Consider the following 25,775-nt stretch of genomic DNA (forward strand, 5'->3'; position numbering starts at 1 on the left):
TTATGGATCATTGGGATATCTTCTGGGAAAGGTCTGACCTGTACAAAAGGATGGGCTGCACTTGACCTGCAGGGGGACCAATATCCTGGCAGGCAGGTTTGCTAGAGATGTTGGAGAGGGTTTAAACTAGTTTGTCAGGGGGTGGAAGTCAGACTGAGAGTGCGGAGATTAGGGTAGAAGAACACCTAGATTTGAAGGGAGAGAGGAACCAGAATGTTAAAGATAATGAAGGGGGAGGGGCGCGTGCGTACAAGTAGATAGTAATCAAAGGAGAGTATTTGTGGACATTCTCTCATGTGTGTATATATTTCAATGCAAAGAGCATTGTAAGAAAGGTTGATGAGCTTAGAGCATGAACTGACACATGGAAATATGATATTGTAGCCATCAGTGAAACTTGGTTGCAGGAGGGGCATGATTGGCCGCTAAATGTACCAGGATTCCGTTGCTTTAGGTGTGGTAGAGTCGCATTGCCTGTTAGAGAAAACATTACGGTGGGGCTATAGCAGGATAGATTGGAGGCCTCATCCAGTGAAGCTTATGGGTGGAATTGAGGAATGGGAGAGGCATGAAAACACTAATGGGAGTGTATTATAGACCCCCTAATGGGAGTGTATTATAGACCCCCTAATGGGCTGTGGTAATTAGAGGAGCAAATTTGTAAGGAGATAGCATATATGTGTAATAAACATAGGTGGTTATTATAGGAGATTTTAACTTTCCCCACATTGACTGGGATGCCCATACTGTAAAAGGGCTAGATGGGTTGGAGTTTGTCAAATGTGTTCAGGAATTTTTTCTAAATCAATACCTAGAAGAACCGACAAGGGAGGGGGCAGTATTAGATCTCCTATTAGGGAACAAGATAGGTCAGGTGACAGGTTTGTGTTGGGGAACATTTTGGGTCTAGTGATCATTATACAATTAGTTAGGCATATAATGGAGAGTGATAGGCCTGCTCCTAAGGTTGAGATTCTTTATTGGAATAAGACCAATTTTGAGGAGATGTGAAAGGATTTAGAGGGTGTGAATTGGGATCATTTATTTTCAGGGAAGGATGTAACAGATAAATGGAGGATATTCAAATGAGAAATTTTGAGAGTACAGAGTTGGTGTGTCCTTGTGAGGATTAAAGGAAATGTTATAAAATATATGGAGTCTTGGTTTTCAAAGGATATTGGGAATTTGGTTTGGAGGAAGAGGGATGTGTACAACAGGTACAGACATCAGGGAATAGATGAAGTGCTTGAGGAATATAAGGAGTGTTTTAAAAAAAAAAAAGAAAGAAATTAGAAAGGCTAAAAGGAGATATGAGGCTGCTTTTGCAGGCAAGGTTTAAAAGAATAAATCCAAAGGTTTTCAACGGGCACATTAAAAGTAAAAGAATAGTGAGGGATAAAATTGGGCCGCTTGAAGATCAGAGGGGTAGGCTATGTGATAAGTTAGAAGAGATAGGGGAAATTTTAAATATTTTTTTTCTTCAGTATTCACTAAGGAAAGGAATATTGAGCCATGTGAAGTAAGGAAAACTGGTAGTGAGTTCATGGAAAATATACAGATGAATGAGGAGGTAGTATTGGCTATTTTAAAGAGAATAAAGGCAGATAAAATTCTGGGTCTTGACGAGATATTCCCTATGACCCTGAGGGTGGTTAGTATATAAATGGTGGGGGCTTTGACAGAAATATTTAAAATGTCATTAGCCACGGGGGCTAGCTCATGTTGTTCCACTGTTTTTTAAAAAAACACTCCAAAAGTAAACCTGTAATTATAGGCCTGTGAGTCTGACGTTGATGCATAGTGTTCTTGGAGATGGTATATACAATTATTTGGAAAAGCAGGGATTGATTAGCAGTAGTCCACACAGTTTTGTCCATGGTTAACAAATCTTAAAGTTTTTCAAGGAAATTACTAAGAAGGTTGAAGAACGGAAGGCTATAGATGTTGTCTTTATGGACTTTAGTAAGGTCTTTGACAAAATTCTGCATAAGAGATTAGTTAGGAAGATTCAAGCATTAGGTATTAACGTTGAAGTAGTGAAATTGATTCAACAATAGTTGGATTGGAGATACCAGAGAGTAGTGGTGGAAAATTGTTTGTCAAACTGGAGGCTGGTGACTAGTGGAGTGCCTCAGGGATTGGTACTGGGTCCATTGTTGTTTGTCACATATATATTAATGATCTGGATGATGGTAAATTGGATTAGTAAGTATGTAGATGATATGAAGATTGGTAGTGTGGACAGTGAAGAAGCTTGCAGTAGGCCAGTTAGAAGAGTGGGCTGAAAGATGGCAGATGAAGTTTAATACTGATAAATGTCAGGTGCTACATTTTGGGGTAGGACTAATCAGCAAATATATACTTGTTAAATGGTAAAAAATTGAGGAGTGCAGTAAAACAAAGGGACTTAGGAATTCTGGTACATTATTCCCTGAAAGTTGAGTCACATATAGATAGGGTAGTGAAGAAAAGATTTGGCATGTTGGCTTCATAAATCAGAGTATTGAATGCAGGAGTTGGGTGTACAAGGCATTGATGAGGCTAAATTTGGAATACTGTGTTCAGTTTTGGTCGCCAAATTATAGGAAGGATGTAAACAGAATAGAGAGAGAGTGCAGAGGAGATTTACAAGAATGGTTCCTGGGTTTCAGGGTTTGAATTGCAGGGAAAGGTTGAGCAGGCTGGGACTTTATTCCCTGGAGCGTAAATAATTGAGGGGTGATTTGATAGAGCTATTTAAAATTATGAAAGGAACAGATAGTCAATGTGGACAGGCTTTTTCCATTGAGAGTGGGGGAGATTCAAATAAGAGGACATAGATTGAGATTTAAGGGGGAAAAGTTTGGGGGAAACACGAAGAGGAATTTCTTCACTCAGAAGGTGGTGGGGGTGTGGAATGAGCTTCTGGTTGAAGTGGTAAATGCAGGGTTGATTTTAATATTTAACGAGAAGTTGGATAAATATATGGATGAGAGAGGTGTGTTGGGTTATGGGCTGGGTGCAGGTCAATGGGACTAGGTGGGAAAAGTGTTTGGCATGGACTAGAAGAGCCTAACTGGTTTGTTTCTCTGGTGTAAATGTTATATGGTTATAATACAAGGTGCTGTTCTTCTACTTTGAATGTGGCCTCCTCCTAGCAGTGCAGAAGGCCAAGGATGGACAGATTGGTGTAGGAATGGGACAGGGAATTGAAGTAGCATGTAGTCAGGATATTGGATATTGCTGGCAGAGGGTGGATGTTCTGCAAAATGGTCATCTCGTCTGTGTTTAATGTCTCTATTGTAGAGGAAGCCATATCAGGAAAATCAAATTCAGTAAATAAGATTTGAGGAGATGTATATAAATCTTTAACTACAATGGTCTGTTTGGATCCCTGGCTAATGGTGAGGGAGGAAGTATAGGGACAATTGCACCTCCTATAGTTGCAAAGGAAAGTGGTTGTGAATGGGGAAGGATGGGTAGCTAGGAATGAGTGAAGTAGGGAGTGTCCTCTCCTAGGTGGGCCTGCCAGCTTTTTGCTCATATCTTGAAAGGTTCAGGCCTGAAGACATTTGGTTATCCTTTGCTTCCTATAGATACTGTGTGTCATGCTTGAATTTTTCTAGTACTTTTGAGTACAGCACTACAATCACAGATTTGCATACTTTATAATTCCAAAGTAATGAGAGTGGTCCCTGCAGAAGCGGTGGGGAAACTGACTTATGATGGGATGCTCTTGCAGCTGGTAGCTTCTCAAGAAAACTTCTTGTAGATGGAGTCAATTGTGATTATAAATTTCTGATGTAATAAAGCAGAACAAATATTGAAAGAACAAAGACTGTACACTTCATTACAGGCTATCATTTGGATTAGAGGGTTATATCCTATTCAATTAATAGGCTGATGCAGCTAAAATAGTTGATCAAATCTTAAGTCGATATGGTTTAATTCTGGGTTACCAAGTAGTGCAAATTCTGCAAATGATAAATCTGTTGTGTGCAAAATGTTTTTTCATGATTAGAATGAGTCACAGTAAAATCCCCATTTAATCAACTGAAAACTCAAACAGGAAACAAATCGAGGAAATAAATAAAATATGTAAATAAATAAGACTGGGAGAATGTACCCTGTGGGGGATGCTTATACTTTGCTGGATACACATAGGTTTTCCCCCTGAACTAGCAAAGCCCCTCAATGCCATATATAACCATATAACCATATAACCACTTACAGCACAGAACAGGCCAGTTCGGCCCTACTAGTCCATGCCGTAGCAAATCCCACCCTCCTAGTCCCACTGACCAGCACCCGGTCCATACCCCTCTAGTCCCCTCCTATCCATGTAACGATCCAGTCTTTCCTTAAATGTAACCAATGATCCCGCCTCGACCACATCTGCCGGAAGCTCATTCCACATCCCCACCACCCTCTGCGTAAAGAAATTTCCCCTCATGTTTCCCTTATAATTTTCCCCCTTCAATCTTAAACCATGTCCTCAAGTTTGAATCTCCCCCTTTCTTAATTGAAAAAGCCTATCCACATTTACTCTGTCTGTCCCTTTTAAAATCTTAAACACCTCTATCAAGTCCCCTCTCAATCTTCTACGCTCCAGAGAAAAAACCCCAGTCTGCACAACCTTTCCCTGTAACTCAGACCCTGAAATCCTGTCAACATTCTCGTGAACCTTCTCTGCACTCTCTCTATTTTGTTTATATCTTTCCTATAATTTGGTGACCAAAACTGTACACAGTACACCAAATTTGGCCTCACCAATGCCTTGTACAATTTCATCATAACCTCCCTACTCTTCAATTCAATACTCCGATTTATGAAGGCCAACATTCCAAATGCCTTCTTCACAACACCATCTACCTGAGTATCAGCCTTGAGGGTACTATTTACCATCACTCCTAAATCCCTTTGTTGCTCTGCACTCCTCAATTGTCTACCATTCAATGTATATGACCTATTTAAATTTGCCTTTCCAAAATGTAGCACCTCACATTTATCTGTATTAAATTCCATCAGCCATTTTTCAGCCCACACCTCCAGCCTTCCTAAATCACCTTTTAATCTACGGTAATCTACCTCACTGTCCACAACACCACCAATCTTTGTCTCATCCGCAAACTTGCTTATCCAATTCTCCACCCCTACATCCAGATCGTTATATATATAACAAATAATAGTGGACCCAGGACTGAACCCTGAAGAACTCCACTAGTCAACGGCCTCCAATTGGACAAACAATTTTCTACCACTACTCTCTGACACCTCCCATCCAACCACTGGTGAATCCATTACACTACCTCCTTATTTATACCTAATGCCTCCACCTTTTTTCCTAACCTCCTGTGGGGAACTTTGTCAAAAGCTTTAATAAAGTCCTAATAGACAACATCCACAGCTTTCCCTTCATCAATCTTTTTTGTAACCCCCTCGAAGAACTCAATCAGGTTTGTCAAGCATGATCTACCCCTGACAAAACCATGCTGATTACTCCCTATCAATCCCTGTACCTCCAAAAATTTGTAAATAGCATCCCTCAGAACACTTTCCATCAACTTGCCCACCACAGACGTCAGACTTACAGGCCTATAATTCCCAGGTTTGCATTTGGACCTTTTCCTAAACAGAGGAACCACATGCACCACCCTCCAATCCTTTGGTACCACCCCCGTGGCAAGTGACATCCTAAATATCTCTGTTAATGGCCCCACTAACTGTCCACTAGCCTCCCTGAGTGTCCTAGGGAATATTTTGTCCAGTCCGGGAGATTTATCCACCTTTATCTTTTTTAACACAGCCATCACTACCTCCTCGGTTATCCTTATATGCTTCATGACCTCCCCACTATTTTTCTTTACTTCAACTGGTTCAACATTTTTTTCCCTAGTGAATACCGAGGCAAAGAAATCATTCAAAATTTCCCCCATTTCCTCAGAGTTCTCACTCAGCCTACCCTCGCTAACTACAAGGGGTCCAATTTTATCTCTCACTAATCTTTTACTTTTAATGTACTTATAGAAACCCTTTGGATTTATTTTTACTCTGTCAGCCAAAGCCTCTTCATTCCTTTTTTTGGCCTTCCTAATTTTTCTTAAGATTCCTTCTACACTCCTTGCTCTTTATACCTCTTGTACACCTCTCTTTATACCTCTTGTACACCTCCCTTTTTCTCCTAACCAAATTTCCAATATTCCTCGAAAACCAAGCCTCCCTATGACTTCCAGCCTTTCCTTTGATCCACACTGGGACATAACTACTCTGTACCCTCAAAATTTCTTTTTTGAATATCCTCCATTTTTCATTAACATCCTTACCTGAAAATATCCTGTCCCACTCAATACTCTCCAAATCCCTTCTTATTCCTTCGAAATTTGCTCTTTTCCAATCCAGAACCTTAACTTTAGGCCTCTCCTTGCTCTTCCCTAAAACTACCCTAAAACTAACAGAATTATGATCACTAGACCCAATTGGTTCTCCAACATTAATGTCCGCTACCTGACCTAGCTCGTTCCCTAACAGGAGATCCAGTATTACACCATCCCGAGTCGGTTCTTCTACTATCTGATTTAGAAAACAATCCTGAACACATTTAACGAACTTCAGCCCATCCTGCCCTCTAACCATATGGGTATCCCAATCAATGTGTGGGAAGTTAAAATCTCCCATGATCACTACCTTATGATTTTCACACATATACGTTATCTCCCTACAAATTTGTTCCTCTAATTTTCTTGGCCCATTTTGTGGTCTGTAATACACCCCTATTAGCACCCTTTTGCCTCCTCCACCCCTCAATTCCACCCAAACAGCCTCACTGGTCGATCCCTCCATACCATCCTGCCACCTCAAGGCAGTAATGTCCTCCTTAACAAGCAGAGCAACTCCTCCTCCTTTTTTACCTCCTGATCTATCACATCTAAAACAAATGTATCCTGGAATATTAAGTTGCCAGTCATGCCCCTCCTGTAGCCAGGTCTCACTAATTGCCACAATATCGTGACCCCAAGTATCTATCCATGCTCTCAGCTCATTTACCTTGTTCACTATGTTCCTTGCATTAAAGTATATGCATCTCATAGAATGACCCTCACATATATTCTCTTTTTTACCTTCTACCCTAATCTCCATCCTACCTTTGTTATCTTTTGTATTCCTAGTAGGTGGCCATACTCCCTGGACACTGCTCTCACACTCTGTTCCCCACCCCCCTGCCAAACTAGTTTAAAAACTTCCCCCACAGCTCTAGCAAATCTGCTTGCCAGCACATTGGTCCTACTCCAGTTCGAGTGGAGTCCGTCCCTCTTGTACAGGTCCGACCTTCCCCAGAAGAGATCCCAATGATCCAGAAATCTTATCCCTTGCCCCCTGCACCATCTCTTTAGCCACGCATTCATCCTCCACATCCTCCTATTTCTACCCTCACTAGCTCATGGCACGGGCAGCAATCCAGAGATTACTACCTTGGAGGTCCTGTTTTTTAACTTCCTACCTAATTCTACATAATCCTGTTTCAGGACCTCATCCCCACTTCTAACTAAGTCATTGGTCCCACATGGACCACGACTTCTGGCTGTTCTCCTTCCCCTTGCAGAATGCTATGAACTCGATCAGAGATATCCCTGACCCTGGCACCAGGGAGGCAACAGACCAACCTGGATCCCCGATCTCTTCCCACAAACCTCCTATCTGTCCCTCTGACTAATGAGTCCCCAACTACAAGAATCCTATTCTTATCCTTCTTTCCCTTCTGAACCTCAGGGGCAGCCCCTGTGCCAGATACCTGACCCCCATGACTCGTCCCTGATAGGTTGTTCCCCCCAACAGTATCCAAAGCCGAATACATGTTGCTGAGGGGCACCTCCACAGGGGTACTCTGCACTGGCGCTCTCACTCCTTTCCTCACTGTCACCCAATTCCCTGACTCCTGCCTTCTAGGGGTGACTGTCTCCCTGTAACTCCTCTCTATCACTCCCTCTGCTTCCCTTATGATCCTCAATTCATCCAATTGCAGCTCAAACTCCCTAACACGGTCACTCATTATATGCAATTGGATGTACCTTTTGCAAGAATGCACGAGCATTCTTTTCACTATCACCACTTGAAGGTGAATCGGGTTGTCAGCGTGTTGAGGGCTTGACCACGACCCTTTCAAAGCGTCTCCCTCTCCCTACCTAGTAAGAATCTTTTATTTTTGTTAGCAGTAAGTATGTTAGTAAGGCTTTATCTGAAAACTTGCGGAGGTGGGGGTGGGGTTAATTATGACGGCGGCACAGTTAGTGCAGCGATTAGCGCAATGTTGTTACAGCACCAGTGACTGGGGTTCGGATTTAAATTTTGTTAGTTATTTAAATTACATGAAAGTGTACTTAACAAAAAGAATGACTGCAATACTTTTTTTTCAAATTACATTTTGCACTGTCTTTTGTCTTTAATGGTGTTTTTCTAATTTAGGTGGTTGAATTGGGTATAGAAACTGAGTAAGGACACACAGAAATTCTGGAGGAACTCAGCCAGTCTCAGTTAACTGGGAAATTTGCATTTCCGGCATCCACGATCCCCAAAGGTGCTGGATAATGGGGATTTTACTGCATTTTTCATCAAGGATCTGGCCTACATTATCCTTTAAAGATGAAATAATTTTTCAGGGTAATTTTTCAGGGTGGGGGGGAATGAACCTCATGGTAAAAACATAGCTGGAGAAACTGAGCAGGTCAAACAGCAAAAATAAGGGCACATAACCAATATTCTGGGCTTGAATCCTTAGTCAAGATATGAGCAAAATGTAGGCAGATGCCTGAACAAAATGTTGGAAGGAGGGGCGGGTTACAGACAAAAGGTAATAAGTGGATAAGGGAAGGAGGGAACTTTAGCAAACAGGAGAGGGGGAAAGGGAAGGGGATGGAGAGCTGGAGGAAAGAAAACAGCGGGAAAGCGAAGAGAGGGAGAACGGAGAGTGGGTGAGCAGAAACCGGAGAAGTCGATGTTAATGCCATCTGGTTGGAGAATGCCCCGACAGAATATTAGGTGTTGGTCCTCCAATTTACAGGTAGTCTTGGTTTGGCAATGCATGAGGCCATGGGCAGATGTGTCAGCATGGGAGTGAGGCGCAGAATTAAAATTATTAGCCAGTGAGGGATCTCTGTCATTAACGTGGACAGTGCAAAGATGCTCAACGAAGTCCACATTTAGTTTATCCAATGTAGGCCACATTGTAGATGTAGATGACTCCTGTAAATTAACTAAGTGTTGCTTCACTTGAAAAGACTGGGTCCCCGAATGGTGGTGAGGGAGAAGGTGTGGGTGCAAGTGTGGCACTTACTACAGCCACAGGAGAAGGTGCTAAATGGCCCTTAGTGCAAAGAGGTGAGTGAATGGGAGAGTCTTTTCGTTAAACCAGAGATGGACCACCTTTTAATTTAGGCACCACACTAACAGGCCATTTCGGCCTAAAAGTCCATGCCCTGTCAATGAACCTACACCACTGTTACATACTCATGTGCCGAATTGGCCTGTTAGTATGGTCTATGTCTAAATTAAAAATTAATAGGTTGCCCACCCCTGCTCTAAACAAAAATGAGACAAATATACTCCACTCTTTTTACAAAGCACTGTGACAATGTTTTGTTGAAATAATTTATCCTCTGGAAAATGTTAACAAGACTGCAGAAAAGCTGTTGCAGTCGCCAGTCTCAATGAAGTCTCTGGAATTAATTAACAAGAGCCACCATTACCCCAGGAAAGTTTAATAATGAGTTTTTCATTCAAAGATTAAATGGATGTGACTTCCAGTTTGGCTGTGATATGGAGTAGTTGTCCTTATCACAGCTCCACACCTTCAGTATACTTTTTCCCCTGTTTACTTAAAACTTTCAAAGCAGTGTTGAATTGCACTTTCTATATTTAACATGGATACAAGAGCTGGGAAGACTGGTAAAGGTAGGGAAAAATGGAAAGAAACCAGAAACTCTGCCTATTTCACTGGCAAACCCGACTGCTGAGAGTTCCAGCGACGTACTTGAACAAATTAAAGAATCTATTGATGTAGGATTTAAATGTCTAAAAGGAAGGCTTTTGGCACAGGAAAACTGATTTGCACAGATCTGTGATTCCATAGAAAAACAAGATGAGCATTTGACCTCAGCAGAATCTGCTTTAAAGGAAATGAATGAACGAGTCTGCCACCTGGAAGACAATAATGGGAGGCTAATGACTAGAATTACTGATATGTAAAATCGAAGTAGGCAGCAAAATCTGTGCATTGTAGATTTGGCTGAAGATGCTAAGCCTGGTAGGCTTACTAAATTTTTCTCTGTTTCTCAATAGTGTTCAGAGATGTTATTTCCAACACACCTGAACATGATAGAACACACCCATAATTTTTGCTCAGCTTAAATCAGGGCAAAATCCTCATTCTGTGGAATAATGAAGTTATGAGAAAATGGGCCGTCTACAGAGAAATTATGTCAGAGTTTTATCAACAGGGGCTGAAGACCTTGTTTTCAGCTCGTCTTAGAATCTCTCTCTCTCCAACAGGAGTCAGAAATGGTTTGTTTCAGCATTTAGAGATGAATCTACATTATTAAAACAGGATAAAAAAAATCTATTTTATATATCCTGTTTAAAAAAATTTCTTTAAACATTATTCTCATGAGAAATGTTTAATTTTCTTTCTATGTTTAATGTTTTCAAATTAAACACTTTATTTTTGTTTGCTGTGAACATCTGCAGGGAAATTGTTATGGTTTTCTTTCTGAGCAAGAACTTTTAATCAAAACTGAGAGTTTGTGGGTTCTTAGAATGATCATGCTGGCGGCCTTTTTGTCAGCCTCAGTGGGGAGGAATCTTGGGTGTTTTGCTTTGCCATGGTGCCTCATTGTTTAGATTTTTCTGCTTCCAGCTTACCCATTCCATGCTTTAATAAAGCCATCTGCAGGGCGAAAGTCATTGTGTGCAAACTCGGCTTTGCACATGCTCATTGTGATTTCTGAAACTAGTTTTACTTTTAGTGTATATTTTCTATAATTGAATGATCATTGCTAATCCTAAACTCCTGAGGTGGAAAGTGAGAGGTTTAAATCATCCAGTAAAACAAAGGAAAGTAGCTTCACATTTAAAACAACTTAAAGCTGCGATTATAATTTTTACAGGACACACATATATGTGGCAGTGATATTTCGTGCCTGATGTCATTGTGGAAGGGGCAACAATATCATTCTTCCTTTCAAGCTAAATCTAGAGGTGTATTGATTCTGATTATTCAGAATATTCCTTTTAGTACAAATAAGATTGTTTTGGACTCTTAACAGTTGCTTTTTTATTGTTTCAGGGAAACTGCATGATAAATTGGAGGTTTTCACAAATGCTTATGCTCCTAATGTTGATGATCCAAGGTTTTTTGAAATATTTTTTCGCCAGATTTAATTTTATACTCACTTATTCTAGGCAAGGATTCCAACTGTTGGTTGGACCCTATCCTGGATAGTTCATCTTCTAATCCATCAACATTAAACAAATCTGCCCTATTAATACATTTTTTTTAAATTGTATTATAGCATTTCAGATGTTTGCAGTTTCTTTAATCCCACCAAAAGAAAATATTCTTTTTTCACATATTGATTATTTTTTTATTAATAATCAATTAATTTCATTAACTAATTCTTGTGGATACCACATTATTGTAATATCTGGTCACTCCCCTGTTACAATGTTACAGAACCTTCTGAATTTCCTCAAGTTAAAAGACACTGGTGTTTTAATTCAGTGTTGTTATCAGATAAGGACTTTGTTAAATTTATGGAAGAACAGAAGGGTTTCTTGATAATTTTGAAGGCTTTTTTTGTGGGGGGGGGGTGGACAAATTATTTCATATACGTAAATAAGAAAAGGAAAGATCAGAGTTAATTAAACAGATCAACAGTAAGCTCAAACTAAAAACGCAGATATATGCAAAGAACGGATTGAACTTAAAACAGCCAAATGTCAACTTTTGAAATCTATAAGTCAATTTTACATCCATTGTGATAAATCTGGTAAGTTTTTGGCCAACCAGTTGAGAGGATTTTATGCTGAATGACATCATAAGTTTATAAAGATAATAGAGTTATGACCTCAGATCATTTGGAGATAAATGATACATTTAAAAGATTCTACTCCAATGTACGAATGACGGGAATTTGATTTATATATAAAAAAAATTCTTGGATTAATTGAATATCCCCAAGATTCCTTTAGACCGTCAAATTAAATTGGATGATCTATTACAATCTGGAAAGGCCCCCTGAGCCCGATGCGTTCCCAATAGAATTTTTCAAATTATTTTCTCAACAGCTCACACCTTACTTAAAATTGGTTTTTGGTGATTCATTTGAACAGGGTAAACTTCCAGACTCATTTAATGAGGCTTATATATCTTTAATTGAGAAGAAAGGTAAAGACACAAGCAAATGTTCCTCTTATAGACTGATCTCCCTATTGAATATCAATGCTAAAAATTTTAGCTAATACGATGAAAAACATTTTACTATCTGCTATTTCTGAAGATCAAACAGGGTTTATTAAAATCTGATATTCCTATTTTAATATACATTGTTTAATGAATATTATGTTTTTCCTCAGGGAAAACTCCTTAGTGTAACCTTTCATTGGATTCTGAAAAAGCTTTTGATCAGATACAATGGAAATATTTGTTTACAACCCTTGAAAATTTTAATTTTGGTTCTGATTTTATTACATGAGTTAAACTATTGCATTGGTGACCCTCTGCCCCAATTCTTGCTAATTTACAACAATCTCAGCAATTTAATTTGCTATGTGGCACTTGTCAAGGATGCCTATTAAGCCCTTTATTATTTGATCTAGCAATTGAACCATTGACAAATCCCTTTCGTGAGTGCAAGGACATCTTGGGGATATAACCATATTACATATTACAATTACAGTACGAAAACAGGTTATATCAGCCCTTCTAGTCCGCACCGATTTAAGTGACCTCCACTAGTACCACCTACTTGCTCCCTGCCCATAACCCTCCAACCCCCTCACATCCATGCACTCATCCAACCTCTTCTTAAATGACAAAATTGACCCTGCTGCAACCACCTCTTCCGGAAGGTCATTCCACTCACCCACCGCTCTCTGAGTGGAGAAACTTCCTCTTACATTACTTCTGAAGTTCTGCCCCCTATCCCTTAACTTATGACCCCTCATCCCAATCTCTCCTACCCTCAAGGGGAAGAGCCTATTCACATCTACTCCATCTATTATTCTCATAATTTTATATACCTCTATATATCTCCATCAACTAGGTGCACAATATCATTGCCTAAAGGCCCCAAAAAACACATTTCTGGAAATGAATCTGCAGAGCTCTGGTTTTCAGCTTGAAGTTCCTCACAAGCACCATTTTTAAAAGGGTAGCCACTGGTTTTAAATTGACGGAACGTAATTGAACATAAGGTCTCTCTCTATGCAGATGGTCTCTTACTTTACATTTTAAATCCAAATCCCTCCCTTCCCCATATGAAGTCATTCCTATTACAATTTGATCAATTCTCAGGTTATATACAGTTTGGCGGGCAGCAACCTCCTTTGAAGAAGACCGCAGAGCCCACCTCACTGACAAAAGGCAAAGGAGGAAAAACCCAACACCCAACCCCAACCAACCAATTTTCCCCTGCAACCGCTGCAACCGTGTCTGCCTGTCCCGCATCGGACTTGTCAGCCACAAACGAGTCTGCAGCTGACGTGGACATTTACCCCCTCCATAAATCTTCGTCCACGAAGCCAAGCCAAAGAGAAAGAGAAGAAATAGAATGTGTATAAAAGTGAACTTTTTCTATTGAATCTTTCTGCAGCGGTGTTTGGTGGTTCTTCTTTTAAGATTGTTACCTTGGGGTTACAATTACAAAGCATCATAAGCATCTTTTTAAGGAGAATTATCTAACTATGTTTAAACAAGAGAAATATCCCCTGACCCCCAACTCTAGTTGGCCATATTAATTCTATTAAAATGAATATTTTGCATAAATTTTTAACTTTTTCAATCTGTTCCAATATTTGTTCCTAAATCATTTTTTAACTTGCTTGACTTGGCCATATCATGTTGCATATGGAAGGGTAAGCATCCTCGCCTTAATAAAGTTCTTCCTCCGAGATCTAAGAAATATGGGGGAATGGCTGTACCTCACTTTAAATTCTACTAAATGAAGTCTTCTGTTTTGGTCCTTCTTTCATAATCATTCTGACTGCCCATTATGGATATCAATGGAGATGAATTCCCTGCAAATTCTTTTACTAATTCAGTGCTTCTAGGCTCTTCCATTCTCATCTAAGTTGATAGATAATCCAATTTTTAAATCTTCTATGAAAATTTAGGCACAATTTAAAAAAGACATTTTGCATTTCATAAGTTTTCTCTTAAGTCCTAATGTATCAAATCACTTTTTTCTATCCTCTTTGCGTGACTATATTTTTCAGAGATAGTATAGAGGGTATTCGCAGCTTTAAGGATCTGTTCATTGATGGATATTTTACATCAATTGAACAGATTGCTGCTAAATTTAACTTGCCCAAATCTCAATTCTTTTAGAGAGTCTGGCATTTTCTTGAATCACAAGTTTCTAATTTCACCAAGAGAGTCTGAATCAAATTTTGTAGATGAGTTTTTTAGCTTAATGCTTTCTTGTAAAGGTTTAATATCTATTATTTATGACAAATTGTTATGTTTAAACCAGACTTCATTAGTTAAAATTAAAAATGCTTGGGAACAGGATTTAAATTTGACTCTATTGTGTGCGGATTGGGACACAATTCTTAAGTTGGTTAATACCTCTTCATTATGTGCTCTACTTTGTCTATTACAATTCAAAGTGATACATAGAGTGCATATGTCTAAGGCTAAATTGTCTTACTTTTATTCCAATATGACTCCCTGGTGTGGCAGGTGTAAGAGTGGGAAATATCATTAATTTATATGTTCTGGACCTGTCCTAGACTAGAAAAATACTGGAGAGAGGTTTAAGACTGAAACCTTTGGTGGCCCTCTTTGGTTCAGAGTCATGCTATTTCTTTTGCCTCTTTTGGCAAGGCATGCAATTTTACTTAAATGTAAGGATGCTGTCCCGCCTACTCATGATCAGTGGTTGCGTGACATCATGTCCTTTTTGAAGATATCAGAAGTTATGGGGTCATTTATGACTCACTATCTTTATAATATTACTCCGATGTAATTAAATTTTCTGACTTGTATCTTTTCCACGTTCTTTATTTTTTTTTAAACATTTTTTTCTTTTATTACTAGTCATATAGAGCATCTGGCAACATGGTTAGGTAAGGGGTTTGAGTTTTTCTCCTCTACTATTATAACATAACATAACAATTACAGCACGGAAACAGGCCATTAGGCCCTTCTAGTCCGCACCGAACCAAACACCCCTTTCTAGTCCCACCTCCCTGCACAATGCCCATAACCCTCCATCTTCTTCTCATCCATATACCTGTCCAACCTTTTCTTAAATAATACAATTGACTCCGCCGCCACTATTTCTCCCGGAAGATCATTCCACACAGCTACCACTCTCTGAGTAAAGAAGTTCCCCATCATGTTACCTCTAAACCTCTGCCCCTTAATTCTTAACTCATGTCCTCTTGTTTTAATCTTTCCTCCTCTTAACGGAAATAGTCTATCCACATCCATTCTGTCTATCCCTTTCATAATCTTAAATACTTCTATCAAATCCCCTCTCAACCTTCTACGCTCCAAAGAATAAAGACCCAATCTGTCCAATCTCTCCCCATACTCCAGATGCTTAAACCCAGGCAACATTCTGGTAAACCTTCTCTGCACTCTCTCCACTCTCTTTATATCCTTCCTATAATTAGGCGACCAGAACTGCACACAGAACTCCAAATTAGGCCGCACCAACGTCTTATACAATCTCAACATCACCTCCCAACTCCTATATTCCATGCAATGATTGATAAAGGCCAGCATACTAAAAGCCTTCTTCACCACCCTATTCACGTGAGTTTCTACCTTCAGGGAACGATGTACCGTTACTCCTAAATCTTTCTGCTCTTCTGTATTCCTCAATGCTCTCCCATTTACCACATATGTCCTATTCTGATTCTTCTTACCAAAATGAAGCACCTCACACTTATCAGCATTAAATTCCATCTGCCATTTTTCAGCCCACTTTTCTAAGCAGCCCAAATCCCTCTGCAATCCTTGAAAACCTTCTTCATTATCCACTATTCCACCTATCTTAGTATCGTCTGCATATTTACTAATCCAATTCACCACCCCATCATCTAGATCATTAATGTATATAACGAACAACAATGGGCCCAATACAGATCCTTGAGGCACACCACTGGTCACCGGCCTCCAACCTGACAGATAATTATCCACTACCACTCTCTGGCCTCTCCCTTTCAGCCAATGTTCAATCCATTTGACTATCTCAAAATTTATACCTAAAGACTGCACCTTCCTAACTAACCTTCCATGTGGTACCTTATCTTCTTTCCTTTTTTAATATTATTAGGTTTTTTTCCAAAAATTGTATAAACTATTTAGAATATGAATTATGGATATGATTTACAATTTATGTATGTTAGTGATATACAGAATATCTTTAGTTTATATAACTCTCCATACAATCTTATTGTTTGTATAAGTTCTTTATTAAAATCAATAAAAATATTTTAAAAAGAAAAAGATAAACTGATGTTCATTCTTCTTTGATGCTTATCTTGTGGCCAAAAGGCTGTCAAGACACAACTCTATTACTTGACCACATAACTTTGGGAGGCGTTGCACTACATTGCCAGAAATGTTGCCCTTCAGATGGCATGCGCTTTGGAGCTATTAAAAGAGGACATCAGAGTCGATGACATTATTCAGATTTTGGAGTTATGCCTTTAAATCTGTATGTCACGGCAGAAGTAGGATATTCAGACCTTTGCATAAGATCCAGCATAGGTTCAGAGCAATGCAGTGGAATCCAATCCCTCTGTTCTTCCCCCAAATCCCTCCAATACTTAACTTGTATTTAACTAATTCACTTTGGAAAATTCCTGTTGAATCCATTTGTGGCATCCCACCAAGCAATGCATTCCAAATTATCAGCACTTGTGACCCCACTAGATGTTACTGTTCCCTCCCACATTCCAAAGATGGGTTGGTAGGTTAATTGGCCACTGTAAATGGACCCCAGTGTGTGGGTAAATGAAAGGATTGGGAGAAAAGTTGACAGGAATATGGCGAGAATTCAAAAGGGGGATTTGTAACGCGCGTCAAAAGAACCAAAGACTTGTTGATCCAAACCAAGGCTTTTATTAACTAAAAGACTGGAGCATATCACAAGTAGGTCGACCAGTCCAGAATGACCTGGTCTGGCTAGGAGCAATCCTTTAAGACCTGCCAGTAGGTGTAGCTACACTCTCAGCCAATCACAGTCATCCTACACTACCATCTGTACATAAGTACCTATACACATTGGTGATAGAATCTGTACTATAACAGGATTAAACTAGGAATTGTGCACATGGGTGTTTGATGGTTGGCTAAAGGGGCTGTTTCTGTGTTGAATCTCTCTGACTATAAAAGCTTGACTTGTCACCATGTTTGGTCAATCTTAATGATTTACTCGCTGTTATATATGGTATAACATACAGTTGTCAGCATTACCCAAGCCTTGTTTCTTAGCTGTTTTGTGTGAATGCATTCTGAACATAATCTAATTGCACTCCTTGGAAATTGCAGAGCTAACAGAGAAAGATGACAGAAACAGCTTCAACATATTTAAGTAGCTATGATATTTGTGCTCAATGCTAACTTGTTACATTTTAAAGTTGCCATAAATTCTGTGACCACAGTCACTTGCATTGAATTTCTGATTTTAAACTCTTTTATTCAAAAGCAGTTCAAGGCTTTAGTTTTCAATCATATTTATTATACATGTTTAATACTTCAACAGTATTAAACATAACTCTGGGTAGCATCTTTGACTTTGAGTCAAAGGTTTTCGAGTTCAAGTCCAACTGCAGAGATTTAAATCCTAAATCCATACTGATATGATACCAGATTTTTCCTGTTCCTGAAACGATTGCACCAGCCTGTGGCCTCAAAATAATCACTGAGGTCTGGGTGCAACTTGGCCCACTGCAGTGCAAATGTTCTTATTTTGGGTGACCGTGTAGCAATCTTGCCTCTGTTCATGTATCCATTGAGCAACGTGATTTTCCAACTCTGACCAACGAGTGATTCCTTTTCTGAAAGAACATTGCCTTTTTGGTATTTTTTTTAAAGTCTCTTCTTTCTCCCTCCAATCTCTTAACAATTCCTCATGCATTCAAATTTTGTTGTAGTAGCAGAGTTGTTAGTTTTCTGGGCCATTTCTATCACTTTCAACTTGTAGCTCGTGTCATATTTTCATTGTGTGCTGTGTTGTATTGGTGGACCCTCCATGGTAGCAATCACCTCCAGCTGACATCCAGCAGATCAATCCGTGCGATCATTGGGGGTTGTCATTTACACCAGTCAACTGCCTATTTCAGGCATCGTGAGCTTTGGGGGTTGACTTGTATGCCAGTCAACAGGGCACGTCAGGCAGCCAGAAAATTGGGGTCGATTTATATGCCAGATAATCCATAAAACCCTTAAAATGAGGCTGAAAAAGGGAGGTCGACGTATGCGGAAATGTATAGTAGATGGCCCTCTTCCATTCCAAGTTCAATATAAATTATTCAAGTAATACCAGCAATTCCAGTCAGAGCTGCCTGTTCATAACCTTTCTCCTAGTACTATCACACCACCTATTTTTGGGCAGTATAAAAATCAAAACTGCAGAAATTGCACTTTCTAATGCATGGAAGTTCAATTCTTTGCCCATGGGTATTCCCTTAATGCTTTAATGCCTTTGCATCTACCTTCCATCTCTAATATGCTACATCCCATCACTTATAAAACCTGCAAATAACCTTTGAAAATATCACCTATAGCACTGGATCTTAATGCTGTTTCATTTTTGCAAGCGGGACTACTTGGTTGATAAGTAACAACAAGAGTGCCAATAGAGTTATGTAATCCTGAGATGAGAGAGGAGATTTGAGTTCAGTGAGGTTGTCACTGTCAATCTCCTGAGTGGCTCTTTAACATTCAACTAATCTGCTGGAAAACATTTTTTAATGAAAGACTGTGATACAATAATACAAGTGCTTTGGTATTCAGAGGCACAGATCTGGGCCTCCACACTGAAAATGGCAGCTTCCACCACAGCATTTAAACATGTGTTGAAAACAGTTTGTGCTTCAAGCATTGTGCAAAGACCCAAGACACTTCCATGCTCTTCCTCGAACAGGTTGGTTGACAGGTTTTCCACTGCACCAGCATGGCTACATAGAGCCATTTTGTGAAGCCTACCCATCAAAGTTCTCATTTGATTCTTCTGAAGCAGAACCAGTGTGGTAGTCTCTCATCCACTTTCTCCTGCTAATGTTTTTGCTGTGTTTTTAAAAAGGAGCCTATACATTATGTTCAACAATTTTCTTCAAGGTGGTGACTCTGTATGTAAGGTTTAGTGATGGCATCATTTCACACTTTTATCTTATTTGTCTTAATAGTTTTTTCATTATTGGATTTGAAAAACTGGATTGTGCAGATGTGAGAGGGGAGAAGAAAGAAATACCATCTGTAGTTTCTGAGTCATAGCTTGTAGGACACATGGGAATCAAGAAAGAGGACTGGGTTTAGATATCTCAGCAATCTCTTCAGTACCACCTTTGGTTACAGCTTTAGACATGCCTTACTCAAAAGGCTAGAATAAACTCTTCTCCCTTGGGTTTAAAATATGCAGTATTGTCCTGTTTGCCATTAAGTGCTCATCTTCTATTGCAAGTAAGAGAGACATTTGCCAGCAAGGTTTAACTGTTGTGGCCATTCTGACAGAATGGTGCAGTGCAGCTGTGTGGTGGAATTGAGGATTAGGACATGTGGGTGACACAAAACTTAAGTGCTGTTTAATGACTTAAATGGCCTCTTACAAACAAACCCAAAAAAAGGTGCAGGAAAACTGGCATATGTGGAGAGACAGTCAACCTTTCAGGTTCATGATGCTTCTGTTTTCCAGTTCTGATAGGATTTACATTTATATGTGTATGTCCAAAAGGAAATTCCCTTGATGGGTTGGAGATCGAAAGATGCCATGACATAATACATAGCAGTCCAGGCTGAAAGCGTATGGTAAAAGCAAATTGATAAATAGATTTGTCTGGAAGAAAGTTAATGAGAACATAAATGAGATCTGAAATGCCACTTTTTCTTTTTCATTCACTGGAAAGTATTCTCATTTGTAAATTGTATAATGTTACAGCAAAAAAACGGGAGGTAAATGATATTTGGTCTTTATTGCAAATAAGTTGATTTTGCTGAAGTTGTCCTCAGGGGAATTGCTGAGAAAGTGGGAGAATAAAAAGTGGGGTTGGTCTATGTGGGTGCTTAATGATCAACTGGAACTTAGTGGATTAAAGGGCTTCTTTCTGTGCTATATACTCTCTGTGAGTATTTGTACATTGGAAGAATAATCTTGATCTCTGTAATTTAGAGTCAATGCAGTATAGATTCCCTTGATTAATTGATTCTTGGAATAACAATAGTGTTTGATGGAAGATTTAACTGTAACATTGGACATTTTTTTTCCCAAAAGATTTACTTCCAGAAAAAAAAATAGATGGGGACTTGAATAGACAATGTTAAGCTGAACACAAAGATAGTTTCAGGTTTTCTGCATCACATAAGAAGTTGTAGAAACATTAAATCAACTTTTATTAAATTTAATGTTTCATTGCATAGTGGGGCTAACACATTGTTAGTGCAACTGACCTAAAAATACTTTGATGCTGATTTTCATTTGTACTCTGCATCTGATTCCTCTCATGTCAGTGTCCAACATTGATGGATTCCAATTGCCCTGATATCGCTGTTCCACACTCGCAATGTCCTGTGAAACCTTTCACCATGTTTGTCACTGGCTGCACCAAGATCAGCAGGGAAGAAGTCCAGGGGTGAATGCAGAAAAAGAATGTACAATACACATGTTGCATTCCATGGTTTTGATTGCTTGAAATATTAAAAATATGACAGGAAATTTTTTAAAATAGGTTGTGTCTAAAGAAAAATGTACATGATGGGAACATTTTAAGGTGGTTTTCAAATCCATAAGATACACCCAAAAGTGCTCAGGAAGCAAAGTTTTGATTGTTCAGTTTTAAAGCTAATGTTTTTTTTAATTTTAGAAAAGGATATTCTTATTCATATTTTTGATAGGGATTGGCAAGAAAAATGCTGAGAGATTGTTTTTATTTAACCATCCAGCTTAACCTGAGAATAAAGGAGGGATATTTAGCATTGAGAGCACAAATTTCTTTCTACAGAAAGCTGTAAGAGTTTAGAATTCTTTGTCTCTGAAGACTGGTCAATCATTGAGTATCTTAAAGGGTCATTGATTTTGGGATACCCAGGGCTTGTGCAGCAAATGGAACCAAAGCACAGAGTCAGTTGAGAAGCAAGAAAATCTGCAGACACTCTAATTGGAGTAAATACACAAAAGTGCTAGAGAAACTCAGTAGGTCCTGTAGTAACCAAAGGAGGCAAAGATATATTACCAATGTTTTGGGCCTGAGCCTTTCATTAAAGGTTTGAGCAAAGGGCAGGCAGGCACCTGAATAAGAAGAGAGGGGAGGAGGGAAGAAGGGGCAATGGAAGGAGCATGGGGCAACAGCCAAAAGGCATTGGATGGTCATGGAGAGGTGGGCACGAGAGAAAAGCTTCAATTTGATTGGGGGATGGAAGTCGCTCTATGAATGCAGAACTGAAGGAAGGAGACATTGGTGGGGGGGGGGTGGGAGAGGGATAGGGATGGGGAGGAAAGGAGACATTGGAATAGGGAGTGAGAGATAAGGTGGAGGGGGCTGTGAAAACCAGAAAAGATCATGGACATTTTCATAGAGTAGAAGTCTAAAACTAGAAGACATTTGGGAAAGATGTGTACAGTTATAATAAAAAGACAGGTAGGTACATGGATAGGAAAGGGTTTTTAAAGGAAGATGGTAGTATAGGTAAGTGGGAATAGTTTAGATGGACAACTTTTTTGGCATGGATGAAGAGGTCCAAAGGGCATGTTTCGGTGCTGGATGGTTAACAGTGAACACGCATGACCATCAATGGCCATGCACATGGTACTCAATGCTGTCTATAATAGCAGTGGGGACTCAAAAAAAAAATCTGATTAGCAGATGTCTTGGCATTAATACAAATACATCACCATTAATGATAAAGCTGACAATGCCTCAGCTGCGAACTATTTAAAATGGCTAATGAGTCATTCTCCAGGGAGATGATGAGAAAGCATTTGGGGCAAAATTTTAATTGGTTAAATTTAGATTTCTGCTTTATTTTTAGCACTGAAAACTACATGAAAAATGTGAGAAAGTAAAATTTGAATTCAAGACGTGTTAAATGTTTACAAATTCAGTTTATATATTGAATGCTAGCAACTCTCAAGTCAATAACAAGAGAAACTAATAACTTCTCTGAGTGAAATGCAGCCCACAATTATTTACACAATTTAAAGACATTCATTTTGGCACCAATAAGGTTCTAAAAGTAATAAACAGCAAATTCCTATGATCAGAAATATTGCTATCCATTGAAAAATCAGTATGTATCAATGATCGACTAGGAACTGCAAAATGTTGACTGCCAAAACCAGTATTTACTAGAGCACGTGATCAACATATAAAAGACAATAAAAACATTTTAATTGCAGAGCTTGCTTTAAATCTTTCCAACTCGATGTAAGCAATGTAGATGGATCAATCTGAAAATTATGAAAAATTGATTGTAATTTAGATGAACCAGATGTTATCTGGTTTTGAATAAATACAGGATGGAACAAAGTACTCGTTAAGTGGAACAGTGGAAATTTAAAAATGGGTTTGTGAATTCAGATATAAAAATCATTAACGCTTCTCACTGAAAGAAAAATGATCATTTAGGCTAATAGATTACTGGTTTTGTTTCCAAGAAGACATGAATATGAGATTTTAAGTGACTTTGCAGTTATGCAAATCCCTGCCTGGTTAGATTGAACCTGTGTATTATATCAAGTTCTAGGCATCACACCTTTAAAGCCATGTATTGATCTTTGAGAGAATGCAATGTAGATTTATCAAGTCCGTCAGCTTCAAAGACTTTAGTTTGCATGATACTCCAAAGTAGGGTTGAACTTCCTGATATTAAGGAGAACTTGTAAGATAAATAGAAAGATGATGTAATGTAAGGGAACATTAATTATAATTTTACAAAATATAGTCAGATTTTTCAGGAATGAAGTTAAGAATCTTCACACAGACTGGCGGGAGCGTGGAATGAGCTGCCAGCTGAACTGGTGAATGAGGGATCCGTTTTTTCATTTAAGAAGAATTTGGAAAGGTACATGGATGGGAGATGTATGGAAGGCATAAAACTGGATTGACACAGACCTGAAGGGCCTGTTTCTGTGCTGTAATGTTCTATGGTTCTCATCAGTTATATTTTTCAACCATTACAAAGTAATTGATGTTTGGGCAATAGCTGGTATTTTGTCACAGATTAGTCATTTCCCAATCCAAATCACACCCCAACCTTGACCAGAAATGTATCATTGTTCTGTATTTATCGTTGGGTTTAAATGTTGGATCTCTCATTCAACAGCACTGCAATGCTGGTCTTGCCAGGAACACCCACATTCCATAAATTCAATATAAGGAGTGATCCTGTAAATTATTCATTTGATACTTTTAATGGATGCTTTTAAGATTCTTCTACTCAAGTAGCTATCAAGATAATAGTAGTCTTGTGAATGTAAGTAACTCTTGCACTCTTGCATTTCCTCATTTATATTTTAGAAGTTAAGTAGATTCATATATTTTATTTATGAGAGTGGAGGTCTGTGGTTTCTGTGGTTATACAGTGATGTGTTTTAATGCTGCAGGGTATTGCTATTTCAAGTCAATCCAAAATAGCTCTGAATATGTATTGATGTGAAAGAAGCAATGGAGCTTCAGAAATGATTTGTTATCAGTCGTGAGCACCTCACCCTGTAACTTTATCTTTGGGTAAAGCATATTTTGAATGTGCTCAGCCTGTTTGATTGAATGTTTTTGATTGGTATATAACAAAATGTTTGGCCTGGAAGTCAGCCTGAAGAAAACTGAGGTCCTCCATCAGCCAGCTCCCCACCATGACTACCAGCCCCCCCACATCTCCATCGGGCACACAAAACTCAAAACGGTCAACCAGTTTACCTATCTCGGCTGCACCATTTCATCAGATGCAAGGATCGACAATGAGATAGACAACAGACTCGCCAAGGCAAATAGCGCCTTTGGAAGACTACACAAAAGAGTCTGGAAAAACAACCAACTGAAAAACCTCACAAAGATAAGCGTATACAGAGCCGTTGTCATACCCACACTCCTGTTCGGCTCCGAATCATGGGTCCTCTACCGGCACCACCTACGGCTCCTAGAACGCTTCCACCAGCGTTGTCTCCGCTCCATCCTCAACATCCATTGGAGCGCTCACACCCCTAACGTCGAGGTACTCGAGATGGCAGAGGTCGACAGCATCGAGTCCACGCTGCTGAAGATCCAGCTGCGCTGGATGGGTCACGTCTCCAGAATGGAGGACCATCGCCTTCCCAAGATCGTATTATATGGCGAGCTCTCCACTGGCCACCGTGACAGAGGTGCACCAAAGAAGAGGTACAAGGACTGCCTAAAGAAATCTCTTGGTGTCTGCCACATTGACCACCGCCAGTGGGCTGATAACGCCTCAAACCGTGCATCTTGGCGCCTCACAGTTTGGCGGGCAGCAGCCTCCTTTGAAGAAGACCGCAGAGCCCACCTCACTGACAAAAGGCAAAGGAGGAAAAACCCAACACCCAACCCCAACCAACCAATTTTCCCTTGCAACCGCTGCAATCGTGTCTGCCTGTCCCGCATCGGACTGGTCAGCCACAAACGAGCCTGCAGCTGACGTGGACTTTTTTACCCCCTCCATAAATCTTCGTCCGCGAAGCCAAGCCAAAGAAGAAAGAAGATAACAAACCATGTTCTATAATTGTTATTTTAAAAATCTGATTATTTCAAGTTGACTATTAAAGTCAATTGACAAAAAAGCTGCCGTAAACACATTTTGGACCAATTATATCATTATGATCTCTACACTAGCTGTTTGAAATAATTGTGAACTTAAAGCAAATGTGTATGGAACGTTATCAGCATTATTAGAAAGCAGATTTTTGTTTCTCACTAATAGTGTACCACATGAATCACATTTTCCCTTGGGAATAGGCTGTTCACTGCCTGCAACTGCTCTGTACATGCCCACAATAATTTTTGTGCTTTGGAACATGTTTTATTAGTCCGTGTACACTGTTGACTTTCGACTCTGCTGCTAATCACTGGGGTGGAAATCCAAGATCCCATCGACTAGCTTGGTGCACCCACATTTTCTGGCATTTCCATTCAGAGCATATTCCACAATAATTTGGGTTGGGCAGACTGCCTGGCATCTTCCTGCAGAATTCCAATCAACAATATCTGCAAATGAAAGAATTTGAGTCAAATTGTCATGTCTATAATAATAATCTCAGTTTAAGACAGCCATTCTTAACCTATCACTAGAACTAAGATGGAAAAGCAAATTTTAACATTATTGAAGGAAATAAATTTATTTGATATTT

At 39.3% G+C, this 25,775-nt stretch overlaps 1 protein-coding gene across 4 annotated transcripts in view; it reads left to right on the forward strand.

The window, feature by feature from the left end:
• rtn1a (reticulon 1a) overlaps positions 1 to 25,775 on the forward strand; it is a 206,842-nt gene that overhangs the window by 65,983 nt on the left and 115,084 nt on the right. The window contains exon 1 of one of the 4 annotated variants that reach the window (XM_069916312.1): positions 23,411 to 23,479. The exons of the other annotated variants lie outside the window; for them this stretch is intronic. Coding sequence (XP_069772413.1) covers positions 23,440 to 23,479 — 40 coding nt within the window. The 5' untranslated portion in view covers positions 23,411 to 23,439. Of the gene's footprint in view, positions 1 to 23,410; positions 23,480 to 25,775 lie in introns of those variants that run through there. 4 annotated transcript variants of the gene reach the window in all.

The sequence above is a fragment of the Narcine bancroftii genome, chromosome 2 (assembly GCF_036971445.1).
Source record: "Narcine bancroftii isolate sNarBan1 chromosome 2, sNarBan1.hap1, whole genome shotgun sequence".
Taxonomy (NCBI): Eukaryota; Metazoa; Chordata; class Chondrichthyes; order Torpediniformes; family Narcinidae; genus Narcine; species Narcine bancroftii.